Source organism: Ambystoma mexicanum, chromosome 10, assembly GCF_040938575.1.
Source record: "Ambystoma mexicanum isolate Mex_15411 chromosome 10, UKY_AmexF1_1, whole genome shotgun sequence".
Lineage (NCBI taxonomy): Eukaryota > Metazoa > Chordata > Amphibia > Caudata > Ambystomatidae > Ambystoma > Ambystoma mexicanum.
The window spans coordinates 1576961544-1576980677 of record NC_090932.1 but is presented as its reverse complement, the minus strand read 5'-3'; the positions used below and the strand labels follow the sequence as shown (position 1 = coordinate 1576980677).

The 19134-nt window shown below is 53.3% G+C and overlaps 1 protein-coding gene across 1 annotated transcript in view; it reads left to right on the top strand.

Moving 5' to 3' along the window:
- Positions 1-19134, top strand: part of LOC138492615 (solute carrier family 2, facilitated glucose transporter member 11-like) — a 306936-nt gene that overhangs the window by 227022 nt on the left and 60780 nt on the right. Inside the window, exons 6-7 of the mRNA XM_069619908.1 lie at positions 14621-14769; positions 17853-18040. Of these exons, the coding sequence (XP_069476009.1) occupies positions 14621-14769; positions 17853-18040 (337 nt within the window). The remainder of the gene's footprint in view (positions 1-14620; positions 14770-17852; positions 18041-19134) is intronic.

Here is a 19134-nt window from a genome sequence, read left to right as displayed (position 1 = left end):
GTGGGAGATCTGGCTGATTACGAGGCATTGTCCGGTGAGTGCACATGCATGTGTGTGTCATCCATGTGCATGGTGTGTGTGTGAGGGCTTCTGTTCGGGTGCCAGGTGAGAGTGTGTGCGCCTGAGTCGTATGGGTCAGCCATGTGCTTCATGCAATCCTTCCTGCGCAGCTGCATTTGGCCATAGCAGTATCCCTTCTGCCAACAGTAGACATCTAGCACAACTGCACGCCAGTTGCCCTTGAAGTGTCACCTTGACACAACATATTTGCTTCTTTTTCACTGTTCATTCAGTCAGTTTGTTTGCATTCCACCACTTTCACTAGGCATGTCGCTGTCCACTAGTCACATGTCTGACATTGGTATGGTAAAGTGGAGTGACTTTGTTACCTGGATATCATTTGTACACACATGTCCCTGTGCAATTTGACCATTTCAGACTGGCAGCTCCAGGTGAAAAATCTGACCTGTTAGAATTAGAAAAGCAATTACATGCGGGAACTGGACTGAATGAATAGGTGCTGCCCTCCTCTCCATCTTCACTCAATAGCAATAGTACATGCCATCTGTGTGATGGCATGTGTGTTTCACCTGCCAATCACAGGCCAATGTGTGATGCCACTGCCAGGCAGCATGCAGAAAATGTGTTCATCTTCCATCTTGGTGTCATCAGTGTGTGCCATTTGCCTGCACTTCATACGCAGTGAGGGTGCATGCATGGGAGGGTTTTAGTCATGTGGGACATGTGTCAATCAAGTACTGGTTCTCTTGCTTCTCAGCCCTCAATGTGTGCCATGGTGCTAATGCCTGTTTCCATTTCTTTGTTTTCATGTCTTTGCAGGGGAAGACGCACCTGATACTGCTGGGGTTGTGGAGATGGTGCAGACCCAGGAGGTGTCCCAGGGCCGACCAACCACCAGTGAGGGACGTGGTGTGGTGGTGGGGGAGAACCCACAAGTGCTGCAGGTCGTGCTCTCAAGGGGTGTCTCTGGCTGCACCTCCCCCGAGCTGTACTCAGGTGTTGATTCGGATGAGACCTACGTGCCTTCGCAGGTGAGTGTTCCAGGGAGGGATTCTGTTCTGTCTCACCCACCTGCACCAGGGTCAGTACCCTCCATGGGGATGTCAGTGTTGGCAGCTACGCCTTCGGTGGTTACGGATGCAGGGTCACACTCCGCGACATCTGATCCTGTTCCTGGGCCAGCAGATCAGAGGGGGAATGCCGTCCTGCAGCCTCAGGCAGTGCCGGCACAGCAAGGCGCAGTTCGCCTTGCCCCAGACAGGTGTGGTGCCCGCCGACGTGGTGGCCGTACGCCACCCGGCAATACCGCATGGGAGCAATCCATTTACGGTATGGCTACCCAACAGGCTGCATCATCCGAGATGATGGCTCAGGCCATGGATAGGGTGGCCACTTCCATTGTCCCCCCAGAAAGGCTGATGGAGCGACTAGAGCAGGCAACCGACTCCATCTGCCAGTCACACAGGGAGGACATGTTGGGGTCCAACAGGGACAGGCGGGCGGCACTGGCGACTCTGCAGGAGGCCATCTCCATTGAGTCCCAGGGCCACAGGGAAGCCCTGAGGCAGGAGCTCCTTCACCTCAGGACGACTCTTGTTGAGCTTGAGGCTTCAACACACCAAAGGACAGAACAGCAGCTGGAGCGTCTCACCCGTACGCTCTCAGCTGAGATGCAGGCAACGAGGGCGGAGGTCCGGGCATCCCGTGAGTTGTTGCATGGGGACCTCCGCACACTCATCCTCCAGAACCAGACCTACCACACCCGCATGCTTGCAGCCATGGAGGAGCAGACTAGGGCCTTGCGTGGGCTGCCTCCCATAGTGCAACCACCTCCGGATGCAGCTGCACAGGGTGATAATAGCGACAGCAGTGATACTCCCACAATAGGGTAGCCGTGTGGGCCATGAGCCCATGGAGGTGTTTTATCTTCCCAGGATCCACGCAGGTGGGTTCTGGTGTGCATCCTGTCCTCGGACCTCCTGGGTGGCCTCCCCAACCCCCCCGGGCCCATCAATGGCCATTTTTGATTGTTTCTTATTTTTATTTTTATTTTTATTTCTTTTATTCCCAATTTTTTTTGGACGATCTGTTGGCTTCGATCTGTTGGCTTCCGTGGTTCCTGTGGGCATACGCTGCATTGTGGCTGGGCACATGCAGGCTTGTAATGTATTTGGTTCAGATGCTTGGGTTTGAGTCACACACACCCCTCCTGCTTCCCGTTTCCATGGGCTTGCAAAGGGTGTGCCCAAGTGACAGTAAATTACACAGTGACGTTGGACTCCCATGAGCTGTGTGGCCAGTCTGTAGTCAATACTGTGTATACATTCATAGTGCATATTGCTGTTGTATTGTACACTGCATGTTGCATTGATGTGTAACTCTTCTTCTGTGTCTACCTCCCAATTTGCAGGTCCCTTCCTCATGTCCACACAAGGACCTCTAGTCTGGAGATGGGGACCATGTTGGCAGCAGTGCACCTACAACTCTACATGGCGACAACACTGCACAGTTGGTAGTGGTGGGAGTGCAGGCATTTCCAGGTGGTGAGACTACTAATATGTAACATTTGTGATGTCATGTTAATGGTACTACGTGCTCAAGTATGTTGTTGGTCCGGCATTGCTGTGAGCATTTCAGGTGTTACAGGTTTCTAATAGTGCCACTGTACATAGTGAGACTGATGTCATGTTGTGGGGATTACTTTGTTTACCTGCAATTAGCATGACATGGCACGGTGTGTCGTGTGGCAGTGCTGGGGTTGGGTTGGCTGACATGGCACTGTCCTCTTGTTGCATTTTGCAAGTGGGTATTCATTTTAGCTGCTTCAATGTGTAACTTCACAAAACTGCATTGGTGGTGTCTGTGTGGGTAGGGATGCACACATTGTGACACTTCCAGGTGAACAATCTCAGGCTGACATGGTATTCCCGGTTCATTCTCCAGACATTCAGGATCAGTGTCAGGTTGAGTCATCATTGATTGTCAGATGGAATGTGCCAGGGCAGTGTGCACTCCACAGGGGTGTGATTTCTATGTGAAGTAATTAGCCACTAGCTGTGTACGGGCTGCCTCCCCCCGTGCCCTTTCCCCTCCCATGCGCAGCGGCTGTGCATGTGGTTGGGGATGTGGGGCCACCACCATGTCCACGGCCAGGCCCCGGCGTGTTGCAACGTTGTGCAGGACACATGCTGCCACTATGATCCTGCACACTACTGGGGGAGCGTATAACAGCTGCCCGCCAGAACGGTCAAGGGAGCGAAAGCGTGACTTTAGCACTCCGAATGTGCGCTCCACTATGCCCCTGGTTGTAATGTGGGCTGTGTTATATCTTACCTGGGGTGGCGTGGTGGGGTTCCGAATTGGCGTCATCATGTGGGGGCTGAGAGGGTAGGCACTGTCCCCTGTGGAGGTGGGTATTGGTATCATTGGTGAGGTTGTGACCTTGCTCAGTATCCAACATGCATGCATGTGCAGTGGCATACATACTCACCAAGCAGCCATGTATCGCCATGCCGCCCAGCTTCTAGGTCCCGGCTTAGGGTGGACATTCGGTAAATGAAGCTGTTGTGGGTGGAGCCGGGATAGTTGGCATATACTGAGGTGATGATTCCCTTGGCATTACATGCTACCTGCACGTTGATGGAATGCCAGTGCTTGCGGTTCCTATAGATGTGCTCAGATGCCCTGGGGGGACGTAGAGCCACATGGGTGCAGTTGATGGCACCTAGCACTTTGGGGAATCGTGCCACTGCGTAAAAATCCAGGGCGGCAGCATACCTTTCTGCAGGTGTTCTGGGCAGGTATATGTGCCTGCGGACTGATGGGCGTGCAGTCATGATGTTCAAGACCTGGTGTAGGCAGCGTGACTGGGTGGCCTGTGACACCCCACCCACTATGGCACTTGTCCGCTGAAATGATCCAGTGGCTAAGAAGTGCAGTACATTGAGGACCTTCTCCAGGGGGCTGAGTGCTTGGGAGCACAGGGTGGGTGATGTGAGGTCATCCTCCCACTCACTCACCAGGTCCAGTATGATGTGTGGTGGAAACCTGTACCTCCCATACACCTGGTCATCAGGCATCCCGAAAAGGCTGGTTCTGGGTGTGAATATTCTGGCCCTGACTATCCTCCTCCTCCTCCTTTGGTAGCCCACTGCCACTGCTGCTAGGAACGGTATGTTCATCCTGCCGTCTGCGCTTGTTATTGTTAAAGTCCGCAATTTTATGCTTTGCGCGTGTTCTAGGCGAGCGTGTGACCCGCGCACCCCTGGAATCCAGTTCCCAGTCCAATAGCGTGTGGAAATTCACACGCACCACGGGATACAGCGTGTGACCCGCGCACCCCTGGAATCCAGTTCCCAGTCCAATAGCGTGTGGAAATTCACACGCACCACGGGATACAGCGTGTGACCCGCGCACCCCTGGAATCCAGTTCCCAGTCCAATAGCGTGTGGAAATTCACACGCACCACGGGATACAGGTTCACTGACGTACTTGCGTGTGTAAGTGGCCGCGCACCCATTAAATACACGTACATAGGCCAATCGCATGTACGCGCACTTTTGTCCAATTACACGCGATGACACTCTGACGTGCAGTATCTCCACGTGTGCCCCGTCATCACGTTCTGAGTGGGGAACACCCGTGCGGGTCACGTCACAGACGCGCTTACGCGCTGAGGGACTCTGGTCCAATAGAATCGCGTATGCGTGCTGACGCGCTTACGCGCTAAGGGCCTTTCCTCGGATTTCACGCTGACGTGCAGGATTTTCACGTGCCAAATCACTCCGTATCAAGCTGGCCACGCGAAAACACACGGAAGCCCACGCTCCTGCCCAGAAGGCCGAGTTACTGCCCCCCAGTGCCCCTAGCAGCCTCCCACGTGCCATCTGCTGCTGCCTGCCTGCCTGCCTGCCTGCTGCCACCGTGCCCTGCCATTTGGTGCCTGCACATCAGCCATCTGCAGGGGTCCAGTTGCTGTGTCCACCCCTGCTGGAACTGAAGACTCCCGACTGGGATTACATCGCTCCACAGCCCAGCCCCAGGACCCAGTTGCCCACCCACACCTGCCTCTGGGGTTGCCATGTCGGGCACTTCCACATCTGGCACCAGTGGCAACCCCAGGCCAGAGGGGCAGAGGGGCACCAGCTTCACTGTCACCGAAGTTGGTGTCCTGGTGGAGCATGTCCTGGGGCAGTATGATGCCCTCTTTGGATCGTCCCGCGCCAGCAAGGAAGGACGGCAGAGGATCTGGGCCGACTGTGTGGTTGCCATCAACGCGGAGGGGGTGGCAACCCGCGACGTCCTGAAGAACAAGAAGCGCTGGGAGGACTTGAGGTCCAGGACCCTTGTGAAGGCCCGGCGCCTCGTGGAGGGGGGCCGGGGCCGCATGAGTTCCATCCAGATGAGGGTGCCAGTTGATGGAATGCCAGTGCTTGCGGTTCCTATAGATGTGCTCAGATGCCCTGGGGGGACGTAGAGCCACATGGGTGCAGTTGATGGCACCTAGCACTTTGGGGAATCGTGCCACTGCGTAAAAATCCAGGGCGGCAGCATACCTTTCTGCAGGTGTTCTGGGCAGGTATATGTGCCTGCGGACTGATGGGCGTGCAGTCATGATGTTCAAGACCTGGTGTAGGCAGCGTGACTGGGTGGCCTGTGACACCCCACCCACTATGGCACTTGTCCGCTGAAATGATCCAGTGGCTAAGAAGTGCAGTACATTGAGGACCTTCTCCAGGGGGCTGAGTGCTTGGGAGCACAGGGTGGGTGATGTGAGGTCATCCTCCCACTCACTCACCAGGTCCAGTATGATGTGTGGTGGAAACCTGTACCTCCCATACACCTGGTCATCAGGCATCCCGAAAAGGCTGGTTCTGGGTGTGAATATTCTGGCCCTGACTATCCTCCTCCTCCTCCTTTGGTAGCCCACTGCCACTGCTGCTAGGAACGGTATGTTCATCCTGCCGTCTGCGCTTGTTATTGTTAAAGTCCGCAATTTTATGCTTTGCGCGTGTTCTAGGCTCCACGCCCAGATCCTTGAGAGGGAGGCCCGTCTGGAGTTGAGCGGTAAGTGTCCATGCATTACTGTGTGAGACAGGGCATGTTGCGGTGCGCTGGTTCTATGATACTTGCCTGTATGTGTGCCATAGGCCATGTATGCATGTATGTGTGCAGGGACATCATGGTAATGCATGTGCGACCAGTGATGTGTGATGCACATGGTTGTTGCATGTGTTGAAATGCCGCATGGGGAGCCCTATTCAGATTTTGAACATGAGAGCATGCCAGTCTCTGTACCTGGACATGGGTGGGGGTGAGGGATGGGTGCTGATGCCAGGTACATATATGGTAGCCATGTCTGTGTGCCTGACCTGCGTGTCTGTGACTTGTGCATGCCATGGATGCATGACACATGTGTGTGACAATGCAGAGATTCAGTAAAGCAGCCAAATTACCCTTGTATCCGCTGTGTTTGGTGTGTTTGGGGCCAGATGGATGTGACTGAGGTGAAGTGTGTGCATGTGATGGGCATGAGCCATGATGCATGTGAGTTACATATCATTGAATGTTTCAAGAGTCCATTGGACATGCATGGAAATGTCCATGGCATGCACCATGCCTGTTACTGTGTGTGTTTTGCCTGGACTGACCCATGTGTTGTGGAGGGACATGATGGAAGTGTACTTTGACAGTGGTGCTCATCTGCTATTGCTTCCTGTCTAGGGGACCATTGTACAGTGCCCTGATGCTTGTGTTCTTTGTCTCCCTCTACGCAGCGGCTAGTGAAGAAGAGGGCGGAGACGGCGCTGTGGAGCAAGGCGGCGGGGATGCCCCCACGGCTGCAGCGGAAGGGGTGGGTGAGCCCCCACAGGGGCCTGCTACGGTGGGAGACGGTGAGGAGCCATCCAGGTTGGTGGTTTGCACAGAGGAGGAGGAGGCCGCCACTGGGGCACACATGGGGCCTGGTGGGGGCATCCCTGCTGGTGCAAGTGGTGCAGTCCAGGGCCAGGGGCAGGAGGCAGCACAGGTCACCGTGGAGGGGCCTGTGCATGTCGCTGTCCCTGACCCTGTGAGTGCACCACCATGCACCAGCAGGGATGCCCCGTCCCAGGCCTGTCCGCAGGTAGAGGGGATGTCCATGTCACCTGACTCCCCTCCACCTGCGGACGTGGGAACCCCTGGCCGTGCGGAGAAGGTCCTGATTGGGGTCGCGATGCGCACGGCTGTGATTCGTGATGCCGTGCGTGCTTCCCGGGAGGAGCACGCACGTCATCACGAAGTGCACCGTGCCGACGTGGCCCAATTGGGATCGGCCATGTTCGGGGGTTTCCTGCATGTGTTGGCCAATGTGGCGGCCCTCTCCTCCTCTGTGCAGGCTATCCACCAGTCGTTCTCCTTGCCGTCTTCCAGCCCAGATGCCACCAGGGCCCCCTGTGGACCTGCCCCGACCAATGCAGCCAGCTCGGTGGGGATCCCATCCCTGCCACAGTCGGGAGTCAGAGATCCAGCAGGGGTGGACACCAGAGCAACTGGACCCCAGCAGATGGAGGATGTGACGGCATCATCGGGCAGGGCACGTGCACGACGGCGTCGGTGGTTTCCATCAGCCTGGATGCCATCGTGCTGGCACAGGCAGTTGCGTCGGAGGCAGCAGCAGGCTCAACGTGGGAGGCATCATGGCTCGGGGCCATCAACATCAGGGGTGCAGGCATCGGCCGGAGGGCAGGAGAACCATGGAATGGGAGTGGCTTCCGTGTGGGAGAGGTTGTGCCAGCGGATAGGTGCGGAGCGGCAGCGGGCAGAGGAGGAACGGCTCACGATGGTCAGGGCGGAGGACTCCATGCGGAGGGCGCTGAGGCGGGCTGAGTGCCTCGAGGGTCTTCGCAGGGAGTTTGAGCTTGACACTGCGTTATCCCTGCGGGACCTCGGGGCCAGGGAACATGCCCGCCTCCAAGCCATTGACCAGGAGTTCGATGATGCCCTGGCCCATGACAACAACCAGTGAGCCGTCCGAATAGCCCGCTGCCTTTGTATATAGTTGTATAGTTAGGGTTAGGTTTCCTTTGTTTTTTTGATTTTTTTTTGGTTGCGATTGGACAATGCACCACTTTTTTGTATATAGTTCACTTTTTAGTTAGTAGTCATAGTTAGGTTTAATTTGGTAGGGCTCATGGACCCAGGATGATCTTCTTCATTGGCTTATTTTAATTTTTCAGATTATTTTCTTGGACATTCATCTTGTTTTGTTTGATTTGCTTTGTGTTTTTTCTTATTTCATTTCCATTCTAATTGCTGTTAAATACATATTATTTTTTTAATCTTCAATGTGTCGTATCATCTCATTGCTTTCAGGCATGTCATGTTGGGTGTTTTGTCATTCACTTGCAGCCATTGTGTGTGACAGACATGTGTTCAATTGCATTATTTAAATTTGGGGTGTAACATGTAATTGCCTTTGATATGTGGGTGGGTGTGATAGTTGGTTGGGCCTTTTGGCAGGGGAGGATGGGCATTACGGACATGATTGGGGAATGTTGGGACCCAGGTGCAGGGGGGCATGGATTGGACATGGGTGGGGGCCTGCTGGCAGGTGCCCCACAGTGCTGGGGGGGTGGGGGTGGTGGTAGACATGAGTGGGGGCCTGGTGGAGGGTGACCCTGGTGGCTGGGGGGTGGGGGTGGTGGGAGACATGAGTGGGGGCCTGGTGGAGGCTGACCCTGGTGGCTGGGGGGTGGGGGTGGTGGTAGACATGAGTGGGGGCCTGGTGGAGGGTGCCCGTGGTGGCTGGGGGGTGGGGGTGGTGGGAGACATGAGTGGGGGCCTGGTGGAGGGTGCCCCTGGTGGCTGGGTGGTGGGGGTGGTGGGTGACATGAGTCGGGGCCTGGTGGAGGGTGACCCTGCACTGCTGGGGTGTGGGGGTGGTGGGTGACATGAGTGGGGGCCTGGTGGAGGGTGACCCTGCACTGCTGGGGTGTGGGGGTGGTGGGTGACATGAGTGGGGGCCTGGTGGAGGGTGACCCTGCACTGCTGGGGTGTGGGGGTGGTGGGTGACATGAGTTGGGGCCTGGTGGAGGGTGACCCTGCACTGCTGGGGTGTGGGGGTGGTGGGTGACATGAGTGGGGGCCTGGTGGAGGGTGACCCTGCACTGCTGGGGTGTGGGGGTGGTGGGTGACATGAGTGGGGGCCTGGTGGAGGGTGACCCTGCACTGCTGGGGTGTGGGGGTCGTGGGTGACATGAGTGGGGGCCTGGTGGAGGGTGCCCCTGGTGGCTGGGGTTTGGGGGTGGTGGTAGACATGAGTGGGGGCCTGGTGGAGGGTGCCCCTGGTGGCTGGGGGGTGGGGGTGGTGGGAGACATGAGTGGGGGCCTGGTGGAGGCTGACCCTGGTGGCTGGGGGGTGGGGGTGGTGGTAGACATGAGTGGGGGCCTGGTGGAGGGTGACCCTGCACTGCTGGGGTGTGGGGGTGGTGGGAGACATGAGTGGGGGCCTGGTGGAGGCTGACCCTGGTGGCTGGGGGGGTGGGGGTGGTGGTAGACATGAGTGGGGGCCTGGTGGAGGGTGCCCCTGGTGGCTGGGGGGTGGGGGTGGTGGGAGACATGAGTGGGGGCCTGGTGGAGGCTGACCCTGGTGGCTGGGGGGTGGGGGTGGTGGTAGACATGAGTGGGGGCCTGGTGGAGGGTGACCCTGCACTGCTGGGGTGTGGGGGTGGTGGGAGACATGAGTGGGGGCCTGGTGGAGGCTGACCCTGGTGGCTGGGGGGTGGGGGTGGTGGTAAACATGAGTGGGGGCCTGGTGGAGGGTGCCCCTGGTGGCTGGGGGGTGGGGGTGGTGGGAGACATGAGTGGGGGCCTGGTGGAGGCTGACCCTGGTGGCTGGGGGGTGGGGGTGGTGGGAGACATGAGTTGGACATGGGTGGGGGCCTGCTGGCAGGTGCCCCACAGTGCTGGGGGGTGGGGGTGGTGGGGGACATGAGTTGGACATGGGTGGGGGCCTGCTGGCAGGTGCCCCACAGTGCTGGGGGGTGGGGGTGGTGGGAGACATGAGTGGGGGCCTGGTGGAGGGTGCCCCTGGTGGCTGGGGGGTGGGGGTGGTGGGTGACATGAGTCGGGGCCTGGTGGAAGGTGACCCTGCACTGCTGGGGTGTGGGGGTGGTGGGTGACATGAGTGGGGGCCTGGTGGAGGGTGCCCCTGGTGGCTGGGGGGTGGGGGTGGTGGGAGACATGAGTGGGGGCCTGGTGGAGGCTGACCCTGGTGGCTGGGGGGTGGGGGTGGTGGGAGACATGAGTTGGACATGGGTGGGGGCCTGCTGGCAGGTGCCCCACAGTGCTGGGGGGTGGGGGTGGTGGGGGACATGAGTTGGACATGGGTGGGGGCCTGCTGGCAGGTGCCCCACAGTGCTGGGGGGGTGGGGGTGGTGGGAGACATGAGTGGGGGCCTGGTGGAGGGTGCCTCTGGTGGCTGGGGGGTGGGGGTGGTGGGTGACATGAGTCGGGGCCTGGTGGAGGGTGACCCTGCACTGCTGGGGTGTGGGGGTGGTGGGTGACATGAGTGGGGGCCTGGTGGAGGGTGCCCCTGGTGGCTGGGGGGTGGGGGTGGTGGGGGACATGAGTGGGGGCCTGGTGGAGGCTGACCCTGGTGGCTGGGGGGTGGGGGTGGTGGGAGACATGAGTTGGACATGGGTGGGGGCCTGCTGGCAGGTGCCCCACAGTGCTGGGGGGTGGGGGTGGTGGGGGACATGAGTTGGACATGGGTGGGGGCCTGCTGGCAGGTGCCCCACAGTGCTGGGGGGTGGGGGTGCAAGGGGACATGAGTTGGTGTTCATTAGTTCAAGGAGACATGTGCCTTTGCTGGGGGGCATGCCCATGGTGGGTGGGCTGCCTGCGGGACATGACCAGGGATGCAGGGTAGTCCCCTGTGGTGTGGGCTGCCTGCAGGGGCCGTGGAGGGTGTACAGGGTACACCTGGGAGGACCCACACTGTCAAATCACATGTGGAACTTCCCGCGCACCCCTGATATACACGCGCCCAGGCTATTCGCGTGGCGCGTGTGGAACTTCCCGCGCACCCCTGAAATACACGCGCCCAGGCTATTCGCGTGTGGAACTTCCCGCGCACCCCTGAAATACACGCGCCCCCAGGCTATTCGCGTGTGGAACTTCCCCCGCACCCCTGAAATACACGCGCCTAGGCTATTCGCGTGTGGAACTTCCCGCGCACCCCTGAAATACACGCGCCCAGGCTATTCGCGTGTGGAACTTCCCGCGCACCCCTGAAATACATGCGCCCCCAGGCTATTCGCGTGTGGAACTTCCCGCGCACCCCTGAAATACACGCGCCCAGGCTATTCGCGTGTGGAACTTCCCGCGCACCCCTGAAATACACACGCCCAGGCTATTCGCGTGTGGAACTTCCCGCGCACCCCTGAAATACACGCGCCCAGGCTATTCGCGTGTGGAACTTCCCGCGCACCCCTGAAATACACGCGCCCCCAGGCTATTCGCGTGTGGAACTTCCCCCGCACCCCTGAAATACACGCGCCTAGGCTATTCGCGTGTGGAACTTCCCGCGCACCCCTGAAATACACGCGCCCAGGCTATTCGCGTGTGGAACTTCCCGCGCACCCCTGAAATACACGCGCCCAGGCTATTCGCGTGTGGAACTTCCCGCGCACCCCTGAAATACACGCGCCCAGGCTGTTCGCGTGTGGAACTTCCCGCGCACCCCTGAAATACACGCGCGCAGGCTATTCGCGTGTGGAACTTCCCGCGCACCCCTGAAATACACGCGCCCAGGCTATTCGCGTGTGCAACTTCACGCGCACCCCTGGAATACACGCGCCCCCAGGCTATTCGTGTGTGGAACTTCCCGCGCACCCCTGGATCTTCCCGCGCACCCCTGGAATACACGCGCCCAGGCTATTCGCGTGTGCAACTTCACGCGCACCCCTGGAATACACGCGCCCCCAGGCTATTCGCGTGTGGAACTTCCCGCGCACCCCTGGATCTTCCCGCGCACCCCTGTAATACACGTAGCCCGCTCCCCCAGGCCCGATCGCGTGAGGAACTTCACGCGAACCCCTGTAATACACGTAGCCCGCTCCCCCAGGCCCGATCGCGTGAGGAACTTCACGCGAACCCCTGTAATACACGTAGCCCGCTCCCCCAGGCCCGATCGCGTGAGGAACTTCACGCGAACCCCTGATATACACGTAGCCCGCTCCCCCAGGCCCGATCGCGTGTGAAACTTCACGCGAACCCCTGTGATGCACGTACCCTGCTGAAATCGCGTGTTAGACTTCCCGCGCACCCCGGTATACACGCACACGTATTTTTTGTCAGCGGGTGTCCGTGTTTGTGGGTACCCCTTTGCACGTCATTTTTCCTGGAGGGCCACAGTATGGGACATTCATCATGGCAGTATATAGGTGCGATTTGTTGGCGCACCTTTTGGCGCACATTTCTTACAGCCGCAGAGACGCTACCGCCTGCTTTCTTGTGGCGGTCGTGTTTGTGCCTGTGCGCTGGTTTGAGCGTGCGCTTTTTTCCCCTATTCTATTCCATGAATACGTGTTGTAGGCGAGCGTGTGGGCGTTCCGCGCACTTGTGCCCTGTACTTCCCCCGTGACGCCCACGTTTTGGCAAGTTGTTCCCCATTCCGAGTGTTACGCCCTTTTGTTGCGTGCGCCGCGCTATGTGCGAATTTCGCTGTGGCCTGTGCGATTTTCGCTGTGACCTGGCGCACACTGTTAGATGGCCGGTGCGCCAACGTGCGCCGCGCACTTTTTTATCGCACATCCGCTGGTTTTCTCGCGCACGGCCTTCCATGAATCGACGTGCGCTGCTTTTCGTGCGATTTTCGCAATTGCACTGCGATTTTCGCTATTCCACTGCGAATCGCACGTTTTTGCCCACTTGCGCCGCGCTAATTATTCCATGAATCGGCCTCTGTGTGTGATTGTAGCCAAACCGTTATCCTAATTTTCAAGAGTCTTTTTCATAAGCATGCTTCCCATGTAATGATTGCCCACTTTTAAACTCTAGAATTAATGTTATGCAGTGCCAGTAAAATCCAAAAGTACTACATGTCTGCCCTTCCGAACATCTGGTTGGCTTCTAACAACTTGTCATTCTGCTCCTAACATGCTCTAAAAGAGCCGGGAGGATAAATCAGTGAGTTAGGGTGTCCAACAACGGAAGTCGGCCTGTTGTACGGCGAATGTTCTTCAGCCGGGTCTGTGGCTCAGTGGACTAACGCATCCCTTACAAGGGCTTGTGTTTGATCTCATGGTCACAGATTCAAATCCCGGCAGGTCCACTCGGCCCTTCCTCCTTCCGAGATCGATAAAGTGAGTACCATTTAGTTGGGTAACAATAACATATCTGTTATCTGTCAATAGCGCCAAGATGCCCACTGGGCAGTGAATGTGCATTCTGCAAATGCACCTGTCATTAGTAGTACGAAGGTAAGTAGGCATAAGTTGGACAGTGACTCCATTCATCCACACATGAGGGAAAGTTAACAGACTCCGACAAGCTGACACACATGGGGCACTCCGGTCAGAAAACACACGGAACATTCTAGAAGTCCATTTAACAACCAGGCACCCAAGGTTCTATTCATGCACGCACACACAGGGAACAGAGCATGTAACATGCTTGCTTCAAGCGAGGGCCCTAGGTTTATTTTTCAAGTTCAATTCACAGCATTGGTGACTCAGCCCTTGTTCGTTCTGAGGTTGATAAATTGAGTACTACTATTAATTAGGTAATAATCACAGCTAGTGCTAAGAAGCTGGAACAATCCAGCATGAAGCGCTGTGTGAAAACATGATCTTATTATTACAATGAACATAGAAATTAGAGAACGCCTGCCATCCGCTTGTGACTTCCACGTTATGAAACTGCACTTTTGGCCTCTTTGTTAGTAACAAAGTGAACTCATCATGCAGAAGAGGACAGAGCTCTTTTCTTGTAAGATCCATATGTGTGTTTCTAACAGCACAATGTATTCAAATAAAAACAATGACATTTCGTTTTTTATATTGCATTACAATTCAGAGCTCAGCTCTTAAGGGTGATGTTAATTATCGAACCCGTGCTGCTTTGTTTTGTCCTGTTTTCAAAACATGTGCGTTACCCTTGAGCTATCCTCCCGAGCCAATTTTAGCATCTCACTTTTGTACTGTGATGCCTGGAGTAAACTGGAGCACTTGGTGTATCTCCTATATCTGGAGGTAAGGTATCCCTTGCCACTCGGCCTGCCTTGTGTGGGTTTATTGTAATACTCAGACTGTGAGTGTGCCCAGGTAGACTTAATCTGCAGTAATATTTAGCTACTTCCAAGTGTTCCTGCTCTGGGATATTGATTCACAATGATCCTGTATTAATTGCCCATGCAGGTTTTTCTCAAATCTCTAAATTTGCTGCTTTATTTTGTGACTGGTTTTGTGTTTGCACTGATTTTCACATCTAGGGCCTAGTTCATGGAACCTTCAGCGCGGTGCAAAGGGGTTAAAGACCAGAGGTGGCATGACCGCCATAGGCAGCATAATGTGTACTTGTGAACCTATCTAATGCCCATTTCCTTTGCCATTCACAGCGAACTCTTTGGGACGGAATCCCTGTGGCCCTACGTAATGAGTGTCTGCGCAGTCGCGTCACTGGTCCAGCTGTTTTTGCTTCCATTTTTGCCAGAGACGCCCCCATACCTGCTCATGGAAAAACAAGATGAGGCCGGCTGCATGAAAGGTACCTGGCGACAGAGTCCTCCTCAATCCTTTACACTCTTCATTTTGTCGATCAAATAAACTTGCACTTTGAGCCTTATCTAATATGTTGAGTCCAGAAATGGTATGTCTTTGTGGGACAGAAAAGGTGAGTGTGTAAAAGGCCACTTGACAATTAATTAGTTATGACTCACTGACTCCTTTAACACAAGCTTTGAGAGTGGGTGAAGACCCCGCTGATTCCATTTGGACAGTCACTCACCAACCATGACCCTGTGACAGTGCATGGGCACGCATTATGTTATGTTATAAAGATTTATATCATGCACCACAGCCATTTGCATGGACTCCAGGTGCACTTGTGTCTCTATTAGAAAAGGGGGTGGGGTTGGTAAGTGGGGGAAGAGGGAACGGATAGAGGTTGTGCTCTCTGTTGATGCTTGCAGAACCGGGAGAAACTGGTGTCTGTCGTGTGAGCTTTCTGGGTGTGCTTTCTTGTGTGCTCTGGGCATGTTGTGCCCGCATGGGTAGGGTCCAGTGTCTGAGTTGTTTGTTGATTGCAACTGTTCGTTTTTGTGGCGTGTTAGCGGTGGGTGTGTTGTTTGCATGGTTTTTTGGTGTATAGTTTTGATGGCCCTTTTGGGTCTGTGTGGTATGTGAGAGGTATGCAGGTGTGTATTAAAGGAGGTGGGTGGTTAGTTGGTTTCTGTTTGGCTCTGGGTGTGTGGTGGCTTTATTGTTGGTTCTTCAATCCGTATTGCCCCATGTTTGCTTTGGTCCCAGTGTATGATGTGTGGGGTTGTGTGTTTTTCTGCTTATCTCAGTGAGTTGAATAGCCAGGTGTTCAGTCATTCTCTGAAAGTCAGGTGCCCTTCTGTCATTCTTATTTCCTTTGGTACCGAGTTCCATAGTTTGGCTATCAAATAAGAGAATGCAGTTCCTCCAAGTTTCGATTTGGAGGTCATTACTCGATCTTAGGTTTCTTCCTGGCTGGTAGCGGTTGAATTTAGCTTGGAGGAATGTGGCTCCTTGTCCATGTAGAGATTTGTGGGTGATGCAGAGGGCTTTAAAGTGAATGCATTTTTTTACTGGTAGCCAGCACGGACATATCAGAGCTGGGGTGTTGTGGTCTCTTCGGTTAAGTCTCAGGAGTAGGCCTGCTGCGGCCTTACATGATGATAGGGAGTAGCTCTGATGGGTGAATCACCACCCGATGATGAGTTGCAGTTAGCCCATCGTTTGATGGCCCATATTCCATTGGTGAATGCAGGAATTACTTCCAGAGGAAAAACCATTGGCTGTATTCCCCCATTTCTTCAGAGATAATACCTTCATGCATCTGCTGCTGGTACTACCTCCTTATGGATTTGCATGTCATAAGGGCAGAGAAAAACAGGAGGTCATTTCTTACATCAAGGGATAAATAAGCAGTGTCTATGTATCCCATGCCTTAAATATCCCATGCAATCACAATGAATCATTAGGTGGTATTTAATAAATAGGAGTTATGTGAAATACCACGTTTTCACAGTTTACACCATATCCATGAAGGGACTTTAAGTGTGCATCTCCTGTAATTCTGTTCCCTGCATTCCTTTGTCTGGTATGCTGCCCTACATTCTCCCAGCTGTCTTCATCTTCGCTGTCTTCATCATACTCGACTTCCCCTAGCCATGCCCCCCACACCATCTGTTGGTGAAAGCTCCAAGACCAGAGGAAAAACAGATCTCTTGGATCTTGAACGGGGCAGTGTGTTTTGCAAAAGCAGTTACCAAAAAAAAAAATATGCAATTCTTTTAATTGCACGAACATTGTAAATTGACATTTTAAAATTGTAAAATGTTAATTTCTAATAACTCCCTGTGTATGTTGTACTCATAATAAGAATGTTACACTTACCTTGCTGAGAGTAGGTTATCATTCAATGGTGGGAAGTCTAGTACAATTCTGTTGCACTCTTTTGAAATACCCGTATAAGAAAGAGGAAGTGGCAAATAACACCAGTGGGGTTCCTGACTGTTTTGCATAAAATCAAAGAGCATTTTGGGAAGATGGGAATTACCACAGATTGATATATTTAACAAATATATCTGTGATAAAAGGGATGCAACGTTCAATCACCAAGCAAACAATGGGGCCTGGTCTTGGAGTTCGTTTCAATTTTCACAACCCTCACTACTAAACTAAATGTTTGTAAAGTTGAACTAAATGTTCTGATTCAGAAAGCCTCAATTTTGGACGTGATAACAGAAGGAGTGTGACATCTGTCAGTCCATTGGGTAAAAGGACTGTCATCCCACGCCGAACTTTAGCAGGGTCTAAGGGTAAGGATAGCTGTGCATATGCTCAGTTCCCAACGCAAAGGATACATGTGCAGCCAGGCCTGAACTTGGTGATAAGGCCAAGAAGGCTAGTGTGAAGCGATTGGACACAATTTTGACTATTTCAACAAACTGAACTCATTTTTAAAAAGCACTATTTATCACAAAAGTTATCCAAAATGTGCAAACAGGTACTGCTCAAACAGTTTACCGATAAAAGTTAATGATTTCAGATTTGCAATTGCAGTCCAGTTTCTATTTATATATAGAGACTTCTTTTCTCTCTCTGAGGTGAAGTGTTAGACATTAGGCGGTGGTATGAGAAAGAAGGATGACATTTGAGGGGAAGGAATGATAACATTTTAAAATGGACCTTATGTGTGACGAGTAAGGACGAGGGGTGAGTTGGAGGATTGAGATCTGAGAAGGAGAAGTGGCACAAGGAGTGTATCTGAGGAGTGAAAAGGACAAAAGAGGAGAAAGGAGTAGCGTGAGGAGGAGAAATGAGAATGTACCAAAATACATGCTATAATGGGGATGAATACATCATTAGATAATCAAGTGGGTGACTGTTTCTCTGGTAGGCTGGGTGATCTTGTTGGATTAGCTGTTGGTTTAGGTTAGTGATTGATTTTTAGGTGGATGAATATATGATTGTTGGTCAGAAGGAACTACAGAGAACTGAAGAGTCAACTAATGGGTGTATGGAAGTCGTTGTAAATATGATTGAAGAATTCATCCATTGACTTGCCCCTCTCTTTGTTATTTCTTTTCTCATTTTCAGCTGTCCAGCAGCTTTGGGGCAAAGGGGACCACAGAGAAGAGATTGAGGAAATGAAGCAAGAGAAAGCTGCCATGAAGTCCATTAAAATAATGAGCGTGCTTGATTTGCTGAGAGACCGGTCTGTGCGCCTGCAGATATACGTGATGGTCGCCTTGATGGTTGGCATGCAGCTCTGCGGTATCAATGCAGTTTAGTATGGTCTCCATGAGTTTGCATAATTGATGCTTGCCTGCTATGCCAGATATAGATTGGGAATGCATAATGTCCGTTATGCCCACAGACCCATTACACGTCTAGCCTTCAATTGTTGTCGCAATTTGATTAGAGTATTCGTAACCCTCCATGGCGGATGATCTGATCATGTTAATTGTGACCTTGGTGTAAGCTAGTGTATGTCTTCCGGGGGACATGTTCACACCCCACAAAGGTGATGTTTTGCCAGTGACACCATCTGTCTATATCTGCCCACAGAACCTCAGTGGGAGACCTTTGGCTTTCGACAGGGTACTCTATTCCCCCACAATTCTCCAAATAAGCCTCTGGGTTTTGATGGACTATAGAATTGTCCTAAGTGACCCAGGTTCTTAAGACCAAGAATGAAGTAGAAACAAAGGCAGCCACACATAAAAAATGTAAAGCTATAAAAAAAACTTTATCTTACAAAAAACCTTTTTTTCAGTTTGTAAATAGTTTTAAAGGCAAACAACACAGCATGTGATGTAAACATGAAATGCAAAAGCAAGTAAGATACTGTATAGGGCAATGAATTTTATATAGACACTCTATGTTGCATGATAAGCCAAGCTTTGGTATATAGTCCAAGCCTTACAATAAGTCTTTTGTAGGCATGACACTCTGCTCTGTGCTGCTTGACATATCTCCAACCTGTGAAAGAAAGCCATCAATCTTCCACTGTTTAAGAGAATGGTGATGCGCTTGGGTTCTATAAAATATCACCATGGTGCTACTATATTGCCTTTCTAAAAGGCTTTTCAGAATGCATGGAAAACATCTTTACCTAGTATCTGAGCTTCGTAGGATTGGGGCGACAGCCAGCGTGTTTGGCATCCTTCCATAGAATGTCAAATACCTTCAACTAGAACTTCAAAGAGGCAATTGATCGAGGACATTGTACCAGCTGGTTACTGTGCAGTTGTACATGTACACTGTGACTATTGCCAATACTTGTTAAAATGTGCCCTTCAAGGGTCTAGAGAAAGAGGGGTTACATAGTCTATACAATTCATAAGACAGTGCAAAAGACATTGGAAGTGCTTCAAGC